This window comes from Acanthaster planci, linkage group LG19 (assembly GCF_054643075.1).
Source record: "Acanthaster planci isolate LZ-2023a linkage group LG19, COTS_SCS, whole genome shotgun sequence".
NCBI classification, from domain to species: Eukaryota; Metazoa; Echinodermata; class Asteroidea; order Valvatida; family Acanthasteridae; genus Acanthaster; species Acanthaster planci.
In genome coordinates, this window is record NC_141795.1 from 6,882,255 (window position 1) to 6,903,458 (window position 21,204).

Consider the following 21,204-nt stretch of genomic DNA (forward strand, 5'->3'; position numbering starts at 1 on the left):
CAAAGCAAATGACGTATTACATTTCTATCCGAAAAAGTTCGAAGTTCAACAGTTGCCCAATTTACTCTACAGAGGGCGCCAGCAACAATTCGCGGCGCGGATACATATCCCATATCGGCGCTGCTCTTGCATGCGCATACATGCAGCAGAGAAAAAACTCAGGAACTCACACTGTCGCAGCCTAGCCGGGAGCTTACAATTACATCTTGTAATTTGTTGTAAAATTAAATGTCGAGGATTCCGGGTTGCAACAATTCAGGTACGTTGTGGTCAAGCTGAAGGGGTCTGTAAGGGATCAGCATGATCGGGGCTTTTTCCCTGCCGAAAATAGTAGACCTCGGCCAGCAATGATCCACATTTTACCACCAGGTCAGGCCTACCCTGCCCAGTGGCACTAGTACTACGAGGCTAAAAATGTGCCGCCCAAGCAGGGCCTACCGTAAGTACATGTATGTAAAATGAGTAATTATCGTGATTTATCATGTTTATATTGGGCACGATTGGTCGATACGCACGATCGTTTGATTTTAGTGTATGATTTGCCAATGATTCCGCCATCAGCCTTCTGAGCATGACATGCATGGTAAAGGTTGGAAGTTCCATGCAGAATGCAGTTTGGTTGATCGCGCCCAACATGAAGATTGCATATGATTGATGACTTTAACTTTTTCTTCAATTGGTATTTTGTCACTGACAGTGAAACATTTAACAGTTGTTGCCTGCCGTGACGGGGTCCATGGTGTTTTGTATACCTTAGAGGGCAAATGGCACTCGATATGAAACCAAGGGTGCCATTTGGTTGCATATCGCTCGATCAAGTCTCGACCAATAGAATTCACTATCTACATGTACATGTATGACCATGGTATAACAGTGAAGAATGTACATGTACATGTAGGTCATGTACATGTAGGCCTACTAGCCTACCATATTCACGCAAGTTTGGTACTAAACTCAAGTCTGTCCATGCTTCATCAGCTTTCAGTTGGAGGCTGTTTTTATTCTTCCATGGTTTCAGCAAATATGTATTTAATAAATTAAAAAATGGATCGATAAATGATTTATGTAAATGTACATGTACGTACTGTAGTACGTATTTGTTCCAAAATTGATTAAGATTCAGCGAAAAATCTCACCTCTGTGTCTCCCAAAAGTCCCTAAATCAGATCCTTATACTGGTATTCGATATTTTTTCTCTTCAAATCAGGGTTTTCCACCATCCTGAAAATTGGGGTAAATCTGGAAATTGGATTTCCTTTTTTCCTAGTTAAGGATAAGGCAGGGAATTACATGTAAGAAACATGCAGTTAGGGACAAGTCAACGAATTTGATTGGCCCAAAACAGAAAGTGGTCAGTCTGTTATATTTTGTTCACATTTGGCCCATCTTCAACTGGAAACTCAAGTACAAATACTGGTAGGTTGAAATTCTTGGAATTTTGAAAATTCATGAAGCACAACTCTTGGAAAATCAGGAATTTTCAACATTGTGACTCAACTCGAGTCATTAGGTCGAGTTGAGTTGAGTCAGATTTTTTAAGACTTGAGTATTATAAGCTTGTACTCAAGTTTCCATGAGAGTCGAGTCCTTTGGTTGCAGAGACTTGAGTCCATTGGTTGCAGAGACTTGAGTCATTTACCCGTTGAGACTCGGGTCGAGTCACCCAAAATTGTGCCTTGAGTCAGACTCGAGTTGAGTCATTTACCTGTTGAGATTTGAGTTTGGGTGACTCGAGTCAAGTCATTGACTCAAGTCATTACAACTCTGGTACATGTACATCCCTTTGCAAAACATTATCATTAGATGAAAGGCCGTGATAATTGGTACCTCATTTGCTCATTACACAGCCTGGCACCAGCACACTGTATGTGCTCAGTGCTAGTGGAACCTTCCATGACACCGATAGGGGGACTAATGTCTCTGTGAATGCCCCAGTGCATCATGTACATGGACCATCCCCCGATCTCTCCATAACCTTGGCAAATTTGGCAGAAGTCTGTTGACTAGCCCGTGAGGATTAATCCTGAAAGCCCCCCCCAAAAAAAGGTTGCCTGTGAGTGATGGCTGTCGCAGTCTTGTCTCGTACTTTCACGTTCCGTCGCATTTGTGCATTCCTGGGGTTCTGGTTTAATATCCCCTGAGCACATTTGCACTAGCCCGTCTCAACATCGGCGGCAGTGTGGTCTAGACCGTGAGACATTCTGAGATTGACTTATTCTCCACGCAGAATTGGAGATTGGGCATGTTTCTTGGTAGACTGTTACCAAACGGAGACAAGCATCCGATCAGAGGCAATTTTTTTCTCATAGGATGAAATACCGTCTGACTCCAAAAAATGCTGTAGACATGGTAAAGGCACCGGTGCTGAATTGAGCAACGCGATGGAAATGCTCCTTGCTCTATGAGTTGTCTGGCGTTGCATTTGAACTATCATCGATGACACTTTAGGCCACGGATACAGTAATATTGTTGAAACGGAGCAACCTGTGTGTTCTTGCATCTTCTGCACTGTGACTGATGCTGTCCATCCGGTCTGATGTTCTGAGTAGCAGGTGGAATAACAGTCACCAAACTGTACATGAAGTTGGTACTCTGCTGGCTGCATCACTGAGCGAGCAGAGGGTCTCTCGGATCAAAATACCTGTAGGTCGTCAAGGTTTCGTTTGAGCCAAAGCTCAAACCTTGTAACAGTAGAAACCCTTCCGATTTCATCAGATGTCCATCAGCATGTCCACCATGAAAACCAGCACCGCCTGGTCCTCCTCGGTCAAGTACAGCCGCCTGCCTAGGTCAGACTGGGACTCCACGTCCCAAGACAGCGCTGCCATCGACTTCAGCTCGCCGTTCAACTTTGACTCGGTGTTCACCTACAGCAAGGTCATGCCGCCCTACCTGGAAGAAGAGAGAAGTAAGTGACCTCATACATGTACATGTACTTTTGTAGCATTGCTCAGATGTTTTCACCTGAAGCATGTGCTGGGGTTGGGCAAATATTGTTTAACCCAATGCGGATGATTCTCAATAGAGCGCCACCAAGATGTTAGCCAATCATAACGCGCGAAATTTGTCGACCCTTTCCAAACCCGCATTGAGTCGACAACTTTCGCACATTATGATTGGCTAACGCGTTGCAAACTCTTGATGGCGTACTATTGTGAAACGGCCGTATTCCCTTGGCACTAGAAGTTGGCCAATCATTCCTTTTCTTGGGGAATAAAATGACTTTGATCATTTTTGACAGTTTAATCATCTTGTAATATCAACTTGTACCATAAAAACAACTGGAAAATATATGTGCTATTTTTTAACCCCCCCAAATATAATTTTCTATTGTGTCAGAAGCAGAACTTGAAAGCTTCGTGTGTGACTTTTAAATAAAACAAATATTACTGGCTGAGATAATCAAGCAATAGAGATGAATCATTGTTGTATAATAATGTAGACCAATGTAGAAAAAATGGAGCTGGCGTCTCAGAAGCTGTTCTTTGTTATGTTAATGTCATTACAATAAATGTACAAAGAGTTAACTCAAGCGTATCCACGAGGAAGAAAGAAATAATGTACATAACATCCGTACATAATGTCTATCGTAGACTAGATCTACATTTGTGTATGGTAGCTTGGTTGCGGTGATTCCGGGTTGTATTAAAACTACCACATTGTCGCCATCTCACACTTTAATTTCTTGTGGATTTACCTGCCTGCATTCCTTGCCAGACAAGACGCTCAGCCATCGTTTTACCCGTTAGTTCCTAACTGAGTTTAAATCGATTCAGTAATTGAAGATATATAGCCACAAGCGTATCAAGTTTTTCTCTTCCTGTCGTCAAGGCATTCTACGGTACTGGCAAAACTGAAAGGGTTACCACAGAGCAGTCTTTGAATTTCAAATTTGGCAAGGGTGTTAATTTTCCAGAGAGAGCGATGGGCAATTCTATTAACCCTACGTAAATCCCTGGGCAATTTCCATTTTAAGGAGCCTCACAAATCCTGAATTAGGGCCACAGGGTTTTGCACTTCAGTACAATTAGAGTACCAAGCTCATGTTTGCAACCGAGGAATTTTCGATGCGCTGACATTGATAGTTCAGAGTCTAAGTTTCAGAAATAAAGTTATTTGGAAATGTCTCAGAAACACTTGGAATTTTTGTACAAAATTATTTAAGTTTTGGAAAAAATTTCAAAGTTTATGACACAAATGTGGAAGTCTTTTGCTCGATGCAAGAAAATCTTGAAAAGATACAGGGACTAGTCAAAACCCCCTTACCCCATCTTGAGTGAAACCGCGCCTGGTTCAGTAACAGCCCTTTTTTTCCTACCTGCTACATGTTCACGCATATCTGCAGCCTACACTCCTCCGCTGTTGACTCGCATCTGTACATCGGTGGTCGTCATCCTGGGTTTCCTAGTGGTGTTCCTGACTTTTCCTATCTCGGGATTTGTAGCTGTCAAGGTGAGAGGAAACCTCACTTCTTGGTTCTAAACCGTGTAAGATTTCTTTAAGTTACATTTAAGACGTTAGGAGTCAAAGAAGTATTACTACATATAAGTGTTGGTTGACTTCGCATGAACTGTATTATGTACTTATATGTATATGCCTACATGCTTTCAAGTGAGTGCATACATATTTTGGGTAAAGTTATTTGGCAGTAAATTTATTGATATACAGAAACTCCCGCACCGTAGTTGTGGGGACATACACTTGACATGTCACCTATTTCGTGGGGACCAAAAATGTTGTGGGGACTCGGAAATGTCCCCACAACTCGGTTCAAATTCCCCCTACAAAAGAACTTGTCCCCAGAACATGGTGAATGCCTACCCTCAATTACTTGTGAGGGATGGTATACGGTATATTTACATGCATGTGTGCTTGCACATTTTTTTTTATCTCTGTCAATCAATATTTGGAAGTAAAATTCCTGACAGGTACAAGTGTTGGTGGGTCCTGCAGTGAAGGTGCACTGTTTGCAGAAAGATCATAAGTTTCTTGTATAAAGCAATATTTTCTAAGTTAGCAAATTTTGGAAATGCTGATAGGCTCACTCGGGGAATCTTTTTTTTCCCAGGTTGTATTCAGTGACACACGGTTCTGGTATGGCCTTGTGGTTGTCACATGTGAGCCAGTCTCCTGTATGTTCATATCGCTACCGTAGGGCACAGGGAACTTTAATTAAAAACCATGACCGGTCGGAAAGAAATTTTGCCAGAAATCCTGACGCAGCAGTCAGTGATCCGAATAACTCATGGTTGTAGCTGGTGGGCATTTACACTGTACTATCTGTGGCCTTTATTCTGTGTCACTGTGACTTCAGGGAGGGGGAAGGGGAGACAGGAAGATGGGGGCCTGGGATATAAAAGCCAGGTACCGGTACATGTGTACTCTATAAACAGACACTAATTGGGCGTTGAATATGGCTACGTTCCTAGCCGTGTGTTTTGGGTAAAACACAACAATCCTGAATGTTAATTTTGGGATTTGAAGCTTGAAGGAGCAAAGGAAGTAATAATGTGGTGTGAGACTGGATGCCTGTCCTCATTAAAATCAGGGTTGTAGTCCAGACCATCACAAGACCAGGCACAAGACCAGACACAAGACCAGACACAAGACCAGACACAAGACCAGACACAAGACCAGACACAAGACCAGACACAAGACCACACACAAGACCACACACAAGACCAGACACAAGACCAGACACAAGACCAGACACAAGACCAGACACAAGACCAGTCAGAAGTAACAGGGTGAACAATGACAAAGGAATACTTTTGTTACAGTTCATTTGAATAACTTGTGACTTCAATTCAGACCAGAGGTCTTGTGTTGGTCTTGTGAAGGTCTTAAGTGGTCTCAACTACAACACTGATTAAAATATTACACTGCTCTTTAATTTTCATAGATTTGATTGTTTCTCTGCGTGCAGTGTTGACTACCCTCTTGAACACAAGTAACAAATTGCTACATTCTAAATGATATCTAGAATTTTTGAGTTGAAAGAAAAAAAAAATGCCAGCACAGTGTGCATTCACATTTTTTTGGTGAACTGCCACAAATTTACTGATTTTAAAAAGTTTGTACAACTATCTTCTTTGGGGAAAAACTACAAACTAATTTCAGAAATACGAAATCAGTTGTTACAACATTTTGAAATCTTAACTTTCTGACCCTTTCCCTTTCAGGCAACTTAATAATTTTTTTATGCGCACAAAAAAAAAAACTGTTAACATATGCATGCAGTTGTTAATCCGAGGCAGCACTTTAACACATTCCAGAACAGAAAACACATTCCCAGGGACCTGAAACCAGCAACTCGCAATCCAGCAGACCCACTCCAGACAAAGTAATTCCTCATCTATGCAGTGAATTCCCATTAAACTGTACACGCCGCAAACCATCCAGGCGTTTTAGCAATATTCATCAACCAGAATCGTAATCAGCGAGTGAGAAGAAATCTCCATCTATCAGAGGAAGAGGAAAAAAAGAAAGAAACCTCCGGGGAGTTTTTGGCTTTCTCTCTGACTCCCGGAGAGGAAAACAAATCGAGTTTGGTGCCTGCATTTTGTTCTAGCTCAATTCAGTGCTCGTGACAGAAATGCTTGGGGCAACTGGATACTTTTCCCACGTGGGAAATTCCTAATTAAATACATGTAGGTTTTCCTGGGGGGGTTCAGGTGGGTTGATTGGAAAATGTGACGACTGTGTCTTTGTGTGAGAAAAAAAATAAAAAGTGCTTGCAGTCAATACCACGAGGGGGCCTGGGTCTTATCCTGACAAGACTTCCTGTTTTGGGGAACAGTATTAAACCGTCATTTGCGAAATCACATTTGTAAGAAAGCCCAAAACATAAAAAGACCATGTCAAATCCTATTCAAAATTTTATCAGCATTTGCCCATTTGAACTTCCATTGGCTGCCTACAGTTAATCTAAATTTAGTGCTGAGATACACGTAAATGTGCCTTGACCAATATGGAATCCTTTCTCTTACTAGAGTCCATAGAAAACCCATCTGAAACTTTCCTTGCCTCTCTGTCAATGAAAGAAATAGGTTGTAGTCACTGACAGTGAGAATAAAATCCCTCTCGAGCCTATAAAACAATTAGCTTTTCTCATTCGAAAAAAAAATTTGCTGGGGCTTTGATTTAGATTACTCTTCACCAGTGTTTGCCTCGTGAAGTTTCCTGAAACAACGCCCGTGCGGCGAGCGGAACCCTCAACATACGTAAACCCATTAGCACAGGTTGTACGTGCACAAGATTTGAGGCAGGGAGGACTGACAAGATCCCATGCATTAACCGGTGCAAACACACAAAGTACGGAAGGGTTGAATGACTCGGGCAAGAGCTAGCAAGAATTGCAGAACAGGGAAAATGACCAAAGGGAGGCTGCTGCACTGATTTCCAGTCTGATAAAATGTCCGGGTCCCCTGGAAGATGTTTACATGCAGATGTGGACGTGGTGGATTGATTGGAGGAAAACGGGGTAGAGATATTACAGGGGGGGTTACCTTTTTAAAGCAGAAAAGAGAGGACTTGGTCTTACTTGGAAGGATAAATTGGGATTTCCACATCGACAGAATTTTGTCATCTAATGAGATGTACATGAGCATGAACACACTTCATGCTCAGGCAATTTCCTTACTAGTCTCTGGCTAGTTACATGTACCGTACATTTACATACTAGACATTTTTTTTTGCACTCATTAAGTTTTTGCAGCTATTCAAAAATTTTCTGTATTGTTTACAACATACGGTACATGTTTGTTTTCAATAACATGTAATTGTATGTACCAAAGCAGCATATTTCATGTGCAGCTTCAATTTGTAACCGTACATTCCTATTTGGTTCTTCTTTTTTGGAAGGGGGGTTGGATTTTATTTTTGTAAGCTCTCCAGGAAACTTAAAAGTAATAAATTAAGTGTTACCATAGTAAGGAGTTGTAAATGTACATGTACATACGTACTGGACCAGTGTACAAAGCCGCCCTTTCTGGATCCTCTGTTCGACTTCCTCCGCCCACCTTTAATGTTCTGCTTTCGTGACAGCGTAATCAAATTTGATGAGAGAAATGGCAATGGAGGAAGTCATCTTGCGTCAGAACCGGGTCGACAAATTCTGTTTGCAGATCCGGCTGGCGCTGTAAAAAATGTCTCAGACAAAGCCAAGACTGATTGCATCCTGTGTTAAATTTAATCAGAGTAACGTTTTAGAGGAGGGCCTTGGTTGCAGATAAAGATGTTGCCATGAACGTTTCATTTGTTTGACAATTTTTAAAGAAATGGAGCACATGTGTTGGAGAGATGTGTATAATTGGGTTTTTTTTTCCTGTGAATTTTTTTTCTGTGAATGTTATTCCCGTCTGTACCCGAAAACATTCTTAAAAATCACAGACGCAAAGACACACCTCAATTTTCCAAGGTGAGAGATTTTATACCAAGTGCTCAATGCGTGTTCCGGGCTTGAGCCAAGACTAATATCGGAAATCGGAAATACCCCAGAAATTGATGCTGCCAGGGGCAATATGGGATTTTTCTCACCCAGTTTTATAGCCATGTCCAGAGCTAAGAGAAAGGGGCTGTTAATTGTCTAATTCAAATTTTATATAAATATTTGCCTACTACAACCCCAAAAGATAAGATATGCAAGATGTCAGCCATAAAGTTGACAACTACTTGTACATGTAACCACAGTGGGGCGAATGCTTTTTTCTTATACATTTCACTGGGAATTACTTCTTTTTACCATTTTCTGTTGCTAAAACAATAATGACATCACTGTTCTGATTTCCACTTCAGATGTAGAGATGAATGCCATGTACTGTCATATTTCTTTATTTCATCGGGGGTTGGTTATCCATAATTTCACTTTGAAACTTCCACTTTTCATCTTCACCAGATGGTCCAGCAGTTCGAGAGGCTAGTGGTTTTCCGACTGGGCAGATTACAACCACCCAAGGGTCCAGGTGCGTATCTTGACTGGCAAATATTGCAAAAAATCTTGACCAAAGTTCGTCTTACTCAGATATTGTAACACATATGCAGTGGTTCTCTATGAAATTGGCTGAGTTCCATGAGGCTGTTGAATCAACAATATCGCTCAACCACTTTCTACGCTGAGTGAAAATTCATGTACATTTAGTAAATAAACATTGCACAGCATCGTGGTTGGTGACTGGTTTCTGCTAAGTGAATTCTTTCTGAGCTTAGCAGTTCTCTGAAATTGCTCTCAGCTGTCACAAAAACAAGATTTGAAAGTTGTAAAGTTTGTAATAATACATGTTTTGTCACATGACAGTCTCACTTTTGTTTAATCACATGATTTCCGTACAGGCATTGTGATAGTCCTCCCGTTCATCGACAAATGGCGGAGGGTGGATATGAGGACCAGAGCCTTCAACGTTCCTCCACAGCAGGTGAGTAAAAGACAGGACTCACTGTCACAAAGTGGCTGAGCAGGAGATGGATTGCTTAGCATCACAACCTGCTTTGCAGGTCACTCTCAAAAGTTCATCTAGAACCAAAGTTTCAGATTGGGGGGATTTCCAATCATATTTCATGATTTCTCTATGGGTTTATCTGGTCCGAGGATGAATTTTAGGGGTTTGGGAAACTCTGGAGAAGAAAAAAATTGAAGTACTCCCAAAATTTAATAAATGCAAAAAAAGTCCTTGGGGGGGGGAGTTAATGTGCCCCATCTGGGTTGGCAAATGATCCTACTGAAGTACTCAAAGGGGGTAAAAGTTAGTACATTTCACAGTGCCATGCTGTGAGAATTTTGAGTCAGTTGACAAAATAAGAGAACTTATCGTCTGAAAGTTTCACTATAGGTGAAAACCTGATTTCATTTGTGATTTGTGATTACATCAATGATAGCCCTAACAGTCCCAATCCTCTGATTTCAATGTGATGTTACATACACCCTAAGGGGTTAGGTTTAGAAATGATTTTGTGGAATGAAATCGATTTTGACTGAAATAGCATTGTCCCAAATGTGCCCTTCCAATTTCCTTCATGAAACTTGTCTGTATTTGCTCACATTTGCGGCTCTTTCTAGCTCATCACAGCAGACGGGGCTGCGATCTCGGTGGGTGCCACGGTCTACTTCCGCACCAAAGACGTCTCACTGTCCATCGCCAGCGTGCAAGACCTCAACCACTCCACGCGCAACCTGGCCCAGACTGTCCTGCTAAACACACTTGCCGCGCGCTCATTGAAGGCCATTGAGAACGACAAGAACCTTGTGAACGGACTGATACATGAAGAGATGAACGCCACTACTAACAACTGGGGCATCGAAGTCAGCAAGGTGGAAGTGTAAGTCAGCTCTTTGGATTGGGTTGCCTGAAATCTTCCCCCTGCCGTCTAAATCTAGGCCAATCACATCCACATCAGGGGTGCATTCCTCTCACACAAACAGTTGAGAGTGATTGAACTTGTTGAACTTACAAAATCTTGTAACGTTTGGAGTGTGTCTTCACTAGAATCTAGTAAGATTTGTTGCGTTGCGTTGCATTGTAACATCTTTGTTGCTTCCTTGCCTCTTCCTCATTAGGTCTCAAGTGACCGTCGTCCAGGAAGCTGTGGAAGGGGTCAGTGTGGACAAACTAGGGACTATCTTTAGTCAGATCATTTCTGGCCAGTACTCACGTAAGCCTGCTACTTTATAATACCATCAATCTGTTGGGATTACCGTTTAAATTACAGTGTCTTTCTTTTCTCTTTATAACTCAAACTTCGGCTTTGTTGATCTAGATCCCTGGGGATGACTGAGAAATGAAATAAAAAAACATGACTCTGACATTAGTCCGAATGTGGCACACCACTGCATATTCTCATGAGACATGTCATTGTCCAATCAGCACATAGAAGTGACATCATCATGACCTGATCACTTCCAGGTGTTTATGAATGTGCTGTGCAATGCATGCATCTTTGGATGGACTTATGAATATTTAGAACTGGTCAAAAAAACTGTACATATTACCAGTAGAAATACTATGTTTATGATGACAAAGGTAGGGCTATTTTGATTCTGCTGACGGCTTGTTTGATCTCGTTAAGCAAGCAACAGTTTGTTAGTACTCTCGTGAAAAGTTCTGACGATACTGCCCAATGCGAACGGTAATCTATGTTAGCTACAGTGGTCAGCATGCCCTCAGAGTACTTAATTGGAATTCATAAAGCTAATATAGTATGAAGTTGGTTTGTGTAAACGTGTCATTTTCGTCAATGTTGGGGTTGGATCCAATTTTTAAATTTTTTTTTTATCTCAATTTTTTTGTTCTATTTTGAAATCACATCAGCCATGTCCCACCTCGTGCAGATGCCAACCCCACCCACCACCCCATCAAGTCTCTTGACCCCCTCCCAGCCCCGCCCAGCCCAGAGAGGAGTGTCGTTACCTGTCGTCACGCCCCAGGATCTCCTCACTTCCGTCAGACCACTTCTCAATGAGGCGCTCGTAGAAGACGTGAAAGCTGTCTACAAATTTGTGGTGACTGGCAACAACGGAGGAACGTTCTTCCTGGATTTGAAGAGCGGTGAGTAGATTTTGTCGGGTCTGTCACAAGTCCGTGAAAGTCCACCAGAAGTCAAGTCATCCAGTCTCAATCCAAGTCACAACAAAAGGATTCCTTTGTCATTATTCACCCTGTGATGCTGGACCTGTGACAGGACTAGTCTGAGATGGACTCATCAACAGCCTTTGAATTTTTAAGGGCAGTACTTGGATATGAAACTTTAAAAATCCTTTTTCTGATAAATTTCGTTCTCCAGAACAGTGTAACCCTTGCTCCACCAGATTCTCCAAGGCACTTCAAATTTGCAGTCAGAAAAAAAGCCTCGTGCTCATTGCCTGGAAAGTCAGTGAGCTGGCACCCACTTGGAGCAATGCAAAAATAGTATCCATCTGATGACCTCTGCTGTCAACTTATGCACCTTCCAACTTGCTCCATTTGCTGTTTGGATTCTCAAGTAGACTCCGAATGGAAGAAATGGCTGAAAGGTTCTCCTGAAGCAAATGCCTCTTTTTATATTTTTTTTCACTTTCAGGGTCGGGAGATGCTGGCGAGGGCGAGCCACCCTCCGAGCCCGATGTCACGCTCACCACGTCCACCTTTGACCTGCACGCCATGTTCACGGGCCAGATCAGGCCCTACATGGCCTACATGGCAGGTAAACTGGCGGTAGAGGGCGACAGAGGAGTCGCGATGAAACTGGAAACAGTGATACAGCAGCTGCGGGAAGCACGCTGTTAGTCCGATGCCCTCAGCTGATTCTCGACACTTATTTTCACGGGCTGTACGTGTCTGAATCTTGTGTCTGCATCTTTGCCAGTTGACAACAGCCATAGCCATAAGTCTGGAGGACAGTTTGGGATGCAACTCAAGGCTTTGTCTAAGACAGAAGTATATCAGAGTCAAAAACTGAAGCCCTAGTCGTAAAGACTACAAAGTCATGCATGGTTAACAAGCCCATGCTCAAATTGCTTTCTTATGGCTAGAAAGAAGATGTGCATGAATGGGAAAAGCAGAAAGCCACAAGCTGGTGACTTCCATTGCATTCCGAGAGTTTGTATTGTCACCCTTTAAATAAACCCTCTCTCAAGTTGCATAGGTTTGGAAAAAAAACAACAGCAGTTGTAACTCAAAGAATGAGGTCATGATTCAATTATCAATGCAGATGACTGGTTCCCAGCCCAGAAGCAGGAATTGATTGGGGGACCAGGGACCAGTGTTACCGGTAGACTGGCATCCTGTCATTTTTTTCCAGGTCATAAGGCCATTTCCAACTCCTAGTAATTGCGACCACATTAGTAATTGCCTCGTGGTTCACTCAGTAACTCTCAATTTTGGATCCCCTCAGTACACAAGCCATTTTGTTTCCCTGCTTTAAGGGTTAAAAACAACATTCCCCAAGTAAATGCATGCATCAAAAAGCTATACCATGTGTGATGAGTTCGTGTACAAAGCTTAGATTCTTCCCAGTATTTATTAGACCCGGACCATAGTATTAACCGGCGTTCATGTACACAGTTTGCTTTTCAAACAAAAAAAATAGTACTTACGAATGCAATATAAATGTTTAGTACATACAATAGAAATGAGAACAATTTGAGTGGTAATTTAATGGAGAGTGGATGTTGTATTTGAAAGTAATGCTGCGTCTGTTAGAGGGGTTGTGATGATGAAAGTTTTGAAATTCAGTGATTTAAAAAAAAAAGAAGCTTTTAACGTCTTACAAGGCGTGAGCTGTTTTCCATATGGCTGTGATAATATGAATCTTACAGTTCAAGCGACTGACAAAACTTGAGTAGTTACAATTTCGCAGATTCACAATAAGCCTTTTGCGAGTGACCTTTGAATAAAATCTGGTACACTGAGTTCTTGAAATTCACGGGAACATAACAATGTGAATTCTCCAAACTAAAAACATTGTTGCTATACCTCGTGATTCAGGGCAAGCTTTTGCGTAGTAACGTAAGAGGCACGTTGCAACAATACACTGTTCTCAATGGACAAGAAGGGCACAAAGGAACCAGTCCATTCCAGAGATGGTGGTCGCTAAGCGAAAGCTTGCCACCAATCACGAGGTATAGCAACGGCGTCTTTAGTCTGGGGAATTAAAATTGTTATGTTTGTGTGCTATCAAATAACTCAGTGTACCAGATTTTAAAAAAATCTGGTACACATTTTAAAAAAAATTCAAATTTAACTCGCAAATGGCTTATTTGGAGGGCCGTACCTCATGAGAGAGTCCGAGCAATCACAGCCCTGCCTTTCGTTGAGTTACCAATACTGCAAAACGCGTGACAAAGCACTCCATCGACATGTACACAAGAATATCAACTGTGTTTGCTGCTGTCTTTATTTACACATATTTATTCCATTTTGTGCATTACTTAGTTAAAAAAAAAAAAACCTTGTTTATGATTCACTACTCTCATGTTGCCCAGAGACGGTTGTGCAGTTACGAAATTTAAGATCACTGCATAATGCCTATGTAATTCCTACTCTATGGTTCCTTTAGTTGAGAAAATTCACAAAAAACTATTTGTCCACTCATAAAATGCCTGGTTACAATGAAAACACCAAAAGTTCTGTGCCAGAGCCCACATTCATGAAATCTACAAACAATAAAATACATTCTACTTTGGCATTTAAATGTGACAATTTGATGAAAAATGCTCAGTTGCTACTATTTTCCTGTCTTACATTCCGTAAACCTTTGTTTTGTTACAATGTATTTCAAAAAAGATATCCTTAAAATTCAAAAAATTTTAAAAGAGTAACAAATTCAGCTTTGGAAGTTACCATTATGATGTTTGCTAAAGATCTATATTCAGAGGAGGTTGAACTATTTCACAGCTGGATTGTAAATAGTAAAACTTAAGACAACATGTGACACTTCAGCTCCTTGACTATTGACCGTGCCATAGTTTTCATAAGTGGGCTACAGTTGACTATCGACCGTTTCAGCACAGGCTGTCACGGTGGCCCAAATCAATGTACAGGTCTTACCACAGGTTTGTGCTGGTTGGAATGGCACCTGCAGCAAGATGTTGCACGAACTGTTTGCTTCCGCCAAGCAAGGAATCTGTTCCCAGACCACACATGATTGACTTGCAAAGCACATGTATAACATGGCAAAGCATATTCAAGTCTTCAGCAGCAGGACATCTGACATCCACTTACACGCAGTGCAAGATGGTTAATGGAGAAAATCCATATTTGCACAACAACCAGTTCCCGCAACTGACAAATTTCTTTTTTTAGAGGCTCTGTAAAAATCAGCCCATTGCTTATGCAAATCTGGTTCAACTTTTGACCTTTAACCCTTTTCAAACCTACTAAAAAAGATGATTTCGCAACCCCAGCAGTTGCAGAAAGCCCATTACATCATATTTACAGCTATACAAATATAACACAAAGTTCTAAAATACAAAGTACAGAATATAACTATGACTCTTACACATTTATACACTTTCAGAATTCATATTTGCTAAACATCTCAAAAGAAATGGACCAAACGATGCTTGATGAACGAACAAACCCTGAATGACAAACCCTTAAAATGCAGAGCGCACTGATATGTTTCTTTTCTTCTGATTTAAAAATGGACAAGTGTCTGTAACCAGACTGAGGAAAATATTCAACAAGCAGGCAAAATGTCAACTGGGGGGGGGGAATTTAAACTTTTTTCCACAAATAGACCTCAAACATGTGCACTTTCCCCCAGGGATTCAGTGGATCACGTTTCCCCTCACATGTAAACAAAAATGTCCCGTTATTATGTTCTAGGCCTATTACACTCAGTAAGCACAGCACGAGAGGGGAGGGGCTAACAGAAGGGGGGGTTGATTTCTCCCTTCTGAAAGAACTTGGTCTGAAATGTTACCTACACGTAAACAAGCACAAACAACCTGTTACACTGCAAACAAACAACACAGTGAAGAAAAGATACAATCGTCAAGCACACTCAAATGGACTTACAAAATTGACATGGGATATGTGGTATATTCAGTCAGATGAATTGTAAAAACTTCAATGCAAAAAGGACATTTATCCAGCCTCTGGCCAAATGGTGTCAAGCAGGAGAAAATTTACAAAGTGTATTCAAGGAATTCTTGTCGCCTTCCTTGACCTTGCTCATTAACTCTGGCATTGCAGTCATTTCATTCACAATCTAAACAGAGAACAATTTTCCCCACTCATTTTTCCCCCCTAAAAATGCCACAATCAACAGATGTATCACCCGTAAAGTGATTACACGCTGACTTGAACTTGAATAAGGGGCAGATTAATCACAGTTTCTCCCCGTTACTTCAAAAGACTTTCTCGCCCACCAAACATTCTGTGGGCCTCACGTTCACATTACGCACTGCAGGGACATGCCAATTAGGGCTTGTTTAGGAGCTACGTGTAACTAGTGTGCATTCCTACTGTTTCCAACAAGCTCAACTTAGCATAATCAAATCATCACAACATGTCAATCTATGATTTACGGTACAATAATAAGAATATTGAGTGCGGTAAAATTAAGTAAAGGGATCATTGGAAATAAAGCATAATTTTCTCCTCTTTTTTTAGATTCGATGGTGAATTTTCCCATGCTTAGAGTGGTGCAGTGTTGGGTGCAAAAAGTCCAGAGTAGTTCTCCCTTCCCCTTTTTTGGCGGCTACAATATTTGGATTCACCAACAACATGAACAGGCAAATACTGTTACTAAAAAACATCTTGAGGAAGGGCTGCAGGACTTGTGCGTCTTACATATATACATGAAGTTTCTTACAAACTGCCCAAGTCTTGCATACAAAAGAAGGCACAGGTAGGGAACCTGAATGCGTTACACATGACAAAACAAGTCAACGTGACTAACGTTATCTCAAGTAGACAGAGGGCAAGATTGGATGCGAACTACGGTTGACCACGAGTCAACTGCTTTTCAACCATGCACATGTGAAGTACGGTTATGCTCAGATGTTCCTTGTTGATCTTTTTTGTCCAAACCTCGTCATCAATCCCTCTTTACTGTTCTCTGCCAATCTCGTGGTGCACACAGTCAATGAAGTCTCGGTCTTGGACAACTATTTTCATGTGAATGCTTCCCTCAACTGATAAATGAAATCCCCTACGGATATCCAGTGGTGCAAACCAAGCCCTTCAAGCCTGGTTTCAAATGGTTGACTAGATGGTCCAAACCATTCATCATTGGAGGGGGGGGGAGATGTTGTGCTTACATTTGGACCTTGAACATACATGTACAAGAAAACATGACTGATCTTACATATACCGGGCACTTTGGCCGCATGTGCATGGAACATTTTAAACAGACAGCTTGGACATGTTTGATAAGCCACCATTGGTTGATCACTAGATGTACGTTATCCATGGGCTATCAAGCAAAATCAACCAATGGTCGACAACCTGGTCACTTCTCTTGGCCCACTACGTTCGTCAAATGATTGATTTTAGTCTCTTGTGTACAAAAAAATGTACTGGACAAGAAATGCAGCTTTTGTCAACATGTTGAGCTGATGGGTAGTTCACTGTGGAAACATTTTACTGGAAATTCAACAAATATCATCAGCTACAATACAATCTGAGTAATGTTCGGAATAAAGTCAGTCAAAAAGGAAAATGCTGAGTATGATGCATAAGAAATAAACCTCTACTGACAAATACGTAAAATATACCATCTTCTAGATGCGTCATACACAACAGTTGACTGAAGAATGGAGGAAAAATAAAGTGTTAATATAATGACTTCAAATCAACTTTAGTTCTGAATACACACATTAGCTTACCCTAATTGTAATGGCAAAACTGTACTTATTTTGAGCGTCCGTCTAATGAGACCTTTTCAAACATAAAAGAAAAACGCATATATGCACATTTTAATATATTTGTAATGCGAAAAAAAATAGAACTTAAAATTCACCTCGACGTTTGGTGACAATAATTCGTGCACAAGGATTGGACCAGATGAATGCTTATTTGTGCGATTCAAGCAGTGTCTAGTGGGTGTGGCATTGGGAAGGAGGTGTGACAACCGGCTTATGGGGCGTGGCCTCTTGAAATGCAGCGTACTGTTGCTTGTCTAAAAAACAGTGCCCACTGTTCCAAAGACCTAGGTCAAATCTTTTTGGAATGATTAAATTACTCACGGAAGGTCCACCTTCAGAGTAAACTGGCATAACTGAAATACAAAAGTACTTTACATCATGAGACCTGACAAATTATGGTCACTAGAAACCATCATTGGTGCTGGAGGTGAGTGGTGTCACGTGCGCGAGGGACCTGTGCGAGTGTGTCTGGCGCCCTCTGGTGTTCAGTGTCGCCATCTGGCTTTCTGGCGCTTGATGTCGCTCACTAAGGACGTGGAAAAGCAGAACCCAAAGACCTGGAAGACACAGAAAAAAATGAAATAAGCCAGTTAGTGCTAGCAGCCAAACCTGACTGATACTATCCAGTTGAATGATCACGACTGACTGACCAATTGACTGACTGGGTTGAGGCAGAGTGAGTTTTGAGTGAGTTAGTCATCTTACCTCAACTAGTACAATAACCCCGGCGGCGATCGCTACCACTACCAGGTTGGTCTGCAGCCAGCCTTTGAAGGCATTCAGGCAACCCGATGAATAGATGTGAGACCTCTCACTCACCTATCAAGAGATCAAAAGGGGTAGAATTTCAGATTCAATCCAACAAGCTGCATTCGTACTAAGCCGAGTTCTACTTTCACCTGTTTCCTCCCCCCCCCCAGTGACATGCTGTCTATTACGCGTTTCTATCCACAGAAGTCTAAAACCCTCCCATGAATTCATTTCTAGCGATATCAACCTCTGTTTGGAATTCTTACACCTTCTTCCGGCAGCTGTTTCCCTTGTTTAAAATAATACGGCAATAGTTAGGGGAAACGTGAGACAGCAGCTCTGTCAGTCAGCGTTAATGATGTCTGCTTAATTGCTTAGGAACACCCAGAGCTGATAGGTGAGCCACAGGGTGCATTGCTTTGTGGAAATTAGAAAAAAAAATTGCTGGGATTCCAATGCTTGTTAATCTGTGATGGCTTGGAATGCGTTGGTTGATTCTTCACTTGCTGTGTGTGGCAAATTAAAAGGGCACTGTGTCAGGTTCCTGCAGAATGAATCCACAGGCTAGATGCCTCTGTTTTTGTTCCATAGAATGCATTTAGCTTCCAACACGGAATGCCGCGTTGGAGCTTGAAGTTTGAGAGCACCAGTACACCTTCCAAGGGTGGAAATTTAACTTTAATTTGAAAAACGTTTACAAAAACTTTCCCAATACCATTTAAACATTTAGCCAACATTTTACTGAGGCCAATGCTGCCTACCTCAGTGTTTTCATACGCATAATTACTACAACAATGCACATGATCCAACCTATGTAAAAATGTAGATTGATGTTAGAGCATTTAAAACAAGCAATGTTTCTTGTTTTAGAATCACGAATCCACGCATAATTATTACAACAATGCACATGATCCAACCTATGTAAAAATGTAGATTGATGTTAGAGCATTTAAAACAAGCAATGTTTCTTGTTTTAGAATCACGAATCCACGCATAATTATTACAACAATGCACATGATCCAACCTATGTAAAAATGTATATTGATGTTAGGGCATTTTAAACAAGCAATGTTTCTTGTTTTAGATTCCACTTTTTTTCTCAAAAAGTACATGGATGCAGGAAGGGAAAACAAATAGTATGTAACAGGCATCGCTTACAATAAAACTGAATTCCAGATTGCACCAATCACAACATCAAACCTCTATAAGGGACAGTTCCGTTTAAATGTTTAGGAAAATCTGTAAACGGATTTGGAACTTTTTTTCATTTAAACATTTGAACAGGTAAAAGTCCCATCCTTAACATCTTCTGCTAGTCCTACGGGCAACCAGTGATTTTCCTTTCTAACTTGTCATTAGTTTATTGGACAACTCGACCACCACATTACAAAGCATTAATGAGTTTAAATCATTCTACTCTCATGTCATGCCAGTGACTAGTACAATGATGAGTAATGATGTGATACCCGTTTATCTCCTTGCCAACAAGAATCAATGAAAATTCTGTTTTTTGGTGCACGCAAGGAATGTGTGCTCAAGTGAGAGAACATGGTTTGCTTATAAAGGGAGCAACGCGTCCTTTTTTCGGGTAAGAGATGGGAAATTAAGTCTGTTTTTCTCTGATCCACGGAAAATTTGGCATTAGGCATACGAAATACAAGAAAACCTTTTGAATTCCGGCAACCATGCCGGTTTGAGCACCTTACCGTCCTATCGGGCTTCCGTACATTGTAGCCGCACTGCGTGTTCACCACTCCGCTCGCGGGATCCTCCATGCAGCAGGAGAAGGGCACGCCGCACGCCTCTGGGTTCGTGTTCTGACCCACAATCGCCTCGGAGCAGTTGAAGTAAATGTTCATGTTCCAATCATTGTAGTCGTTCACTCCGCAACAAGAAAGCTACATGTACAAACACAAAAGAGTACATGTGACTAAATCAAGTGTCAATAATTATCCTCCTTAGTTTCTCAGAGTCTAAGTCAAGTACAGAGATGAGAGAATGAAACTGTGGGGACTTCCTTTTGATGAAACCGAAAACAGATCAGTTACAGTTGTCTTCGTAGTTGACACTGAGGAACATATTTCCTTGTAGCGTTTGAGCACTCCAAATTGTTTGTGCTGTAAGCTACATTTGTTTTAAAACAGCACATCAAAAATTAAACTTTGTTTCATCACAAAAAAATCTTACAAAATCAACTTCATTTTTCGCATTCTCTGAGCATGCGGCTTTACACACCACTAAAGTGTCAGGCCTCAAGTCGCAGCTTTTAGGTGTCAAATTTTAGGTGATAAATCATCAGAGAAGCTCGTAGAAAAATGAGTAAAAATAATTCCTAACGTACCCCTGACTGCAATGCATCTATGATGTCCTGCAAGTCTTCGTTGGATCGGTAGTTTTTGACGGCAACGTCTGTCAAAAAGCCGGCTATCCTCTCTTCGATCTGGGCATCAAGAGAAAAAGAAAGCTTGAAAAATACAAGTCAAAGGAGGAAAGTGTGTCAATTGTTTTGTCTTGCGACAAACATCGATCCGAGTGCCATAGCATTTAGCAGTGCACTATTAGACTTTCACATGTACTGTATATTGACCGGAACTGAGGGCAATAGTACTCAACTACACTTTCCTAGGGACTGTGAAATAGGTAAAAAAAAATTCTGCTGGGGATGAAGGTACAGTTTGAGTTCCATTAAACTTTTCAAAATAACTGTGTCAATCACATAAAGATTGCTCAAAACCCTGGCCTGTTATTGGCCTGATCATGAATTGAACCATACGGACAAAGGCAAACTTTGGAAAATCTCTGGATGCATCATTTTTGGACTCAAACCAGTGGCCACCTCGGTCTTGTTGAAAAAAAAGGTAATAAAACGAAAACATGCAATTCACGTCAATTAGAACTGTAGGAAGCTGGTTTAGGAAAGGGGCATTACATCTGGGAAACCTTTTCAAACCCTTGACAGCTGACGTCATCCGCTGAGACAGAAATGCAACAGATGCACAAAGCGTCCACTATTTTGGGGGTCAACTCTCTTCAGGCAGATAAGCGCATTTCACGCTAATGCATCACTAACAGGGCTATCTGAATAATGAGCTCGCGTGCCTGCTTGAAAC

General features: G+C 41.3%; 2 protein-coding genes across 4 annotated transcripts; one reads left to right on the top strand and one right to left on the bottom strand.

Moving 5' to 3' along the window:
* The first annotated feature begins 116 nt into the window (after positions 1-116).
* Positions 117-13,128, top strand: stoml1 (stomatin like 1). Of its 3 annotated transcripts, none has more exons than XM_022231845.2 (9): positions 117-259; positions 2,716-2,908; positions 4,346-4,452; positions 8,897-8,963; positions 9,331-9,413; positions 10,055-10,314; positions 10,553-10,647; positions 11,304-11,540; positions 12,052-13,128. In XM_022231845.2, exons 1-9 carry the CDS (start codon positions 131-133, stop codon positions 12,255-12,257), a joined length of 1,377 nt encoding a protein of 458 aa, XP_022087537.2. In that variant the 5' UTR covers positions 117-130; the 3' UTR covers positions 12,258-13,128. The 3 variants fall into 3 exon arrangements, with proteins under 3 accessions (XP_022087537.2, XP_022087540.2, XP_022087541.2); XM_022231848.2 differs by having other exon boundaries at positions 119-259; positions 2,310-2,908; XM_022231849.2 differs by lacking the exon at positions 117-259 and adding an exon at positions 279-439.
* Positions 13,129-13,843: 715 nt separating this feature from the next.
* On the bottom strand, positions 13,844-20,675 carry LOC147795986 (tetraspanin-17-like). Its single transcript, XM_087129893.1, has 4 exons — positions 20,436-20,675; positions 19,801-19,992; positions 18,050-18,163; positions 13,844-17,901 (listed from the first exon to the last, which is right to left on the bottom strand). The coding sequence occupies exons 2-4, from the start codon at positions 19,951-19,953 to the stop codon at positions 17,830-17,832; spliced, it is 339 nt and encodes a 112-aa protein (XP_086986019.1). The 5' UTR covers positions 19,954-19,992; positions 20,436-20,675; the 3' UTR covers positions 13,844-17,829.
* Positions 20,676-21,204: the final 529 nt, after the last annotated feature.

Bases quoted from the DNA above. Each gene is read 5' to 3' on its own strand.
- stoml1 (XM_022231845.2), top strand. From the start codon at position 131: ATGCGCATACATGCAGCAGAGAAAAAACTCAGGAACTCACACTGTCGC. The intron at 4,453-8,896 runs GTGAGAGGAAAC...CATCTTCACCAG, and splicing joins CGGGATTTGTAGCTGTCAAG to ATGGTCCAGCAGTTCGAGAG. The intron at 10,648-11,303 runs GTAAGCCTGCTA...AAATCACATCAG, and splicing joins CATTTCTGGCCAGTACTCAC to CCATGTCCCACCTCGTGCAG.
- LOC147795986 (XM_087129893.1), bottom strand. From the start codon at position 19,953: ATGAACATTTACTTCAACTGCTCCGAGGCGATTGTGGGTCAGAACACG. The intron at 18,164-19,800 runs GTAAGGTGCTCA...ATCTCTTGATAG, and splicing joins TACGGAAGCCCGATAGGACG to GTGAGTGAGAGGTCTCACAT. The intron at 17,902-18,049 runs GTAAGATGACTA...TGTGTCTTCCAG, and splicing joins GGGTTATTGTACTAGTTGAG to GTCTTTGGGTTCTGCTTTTC.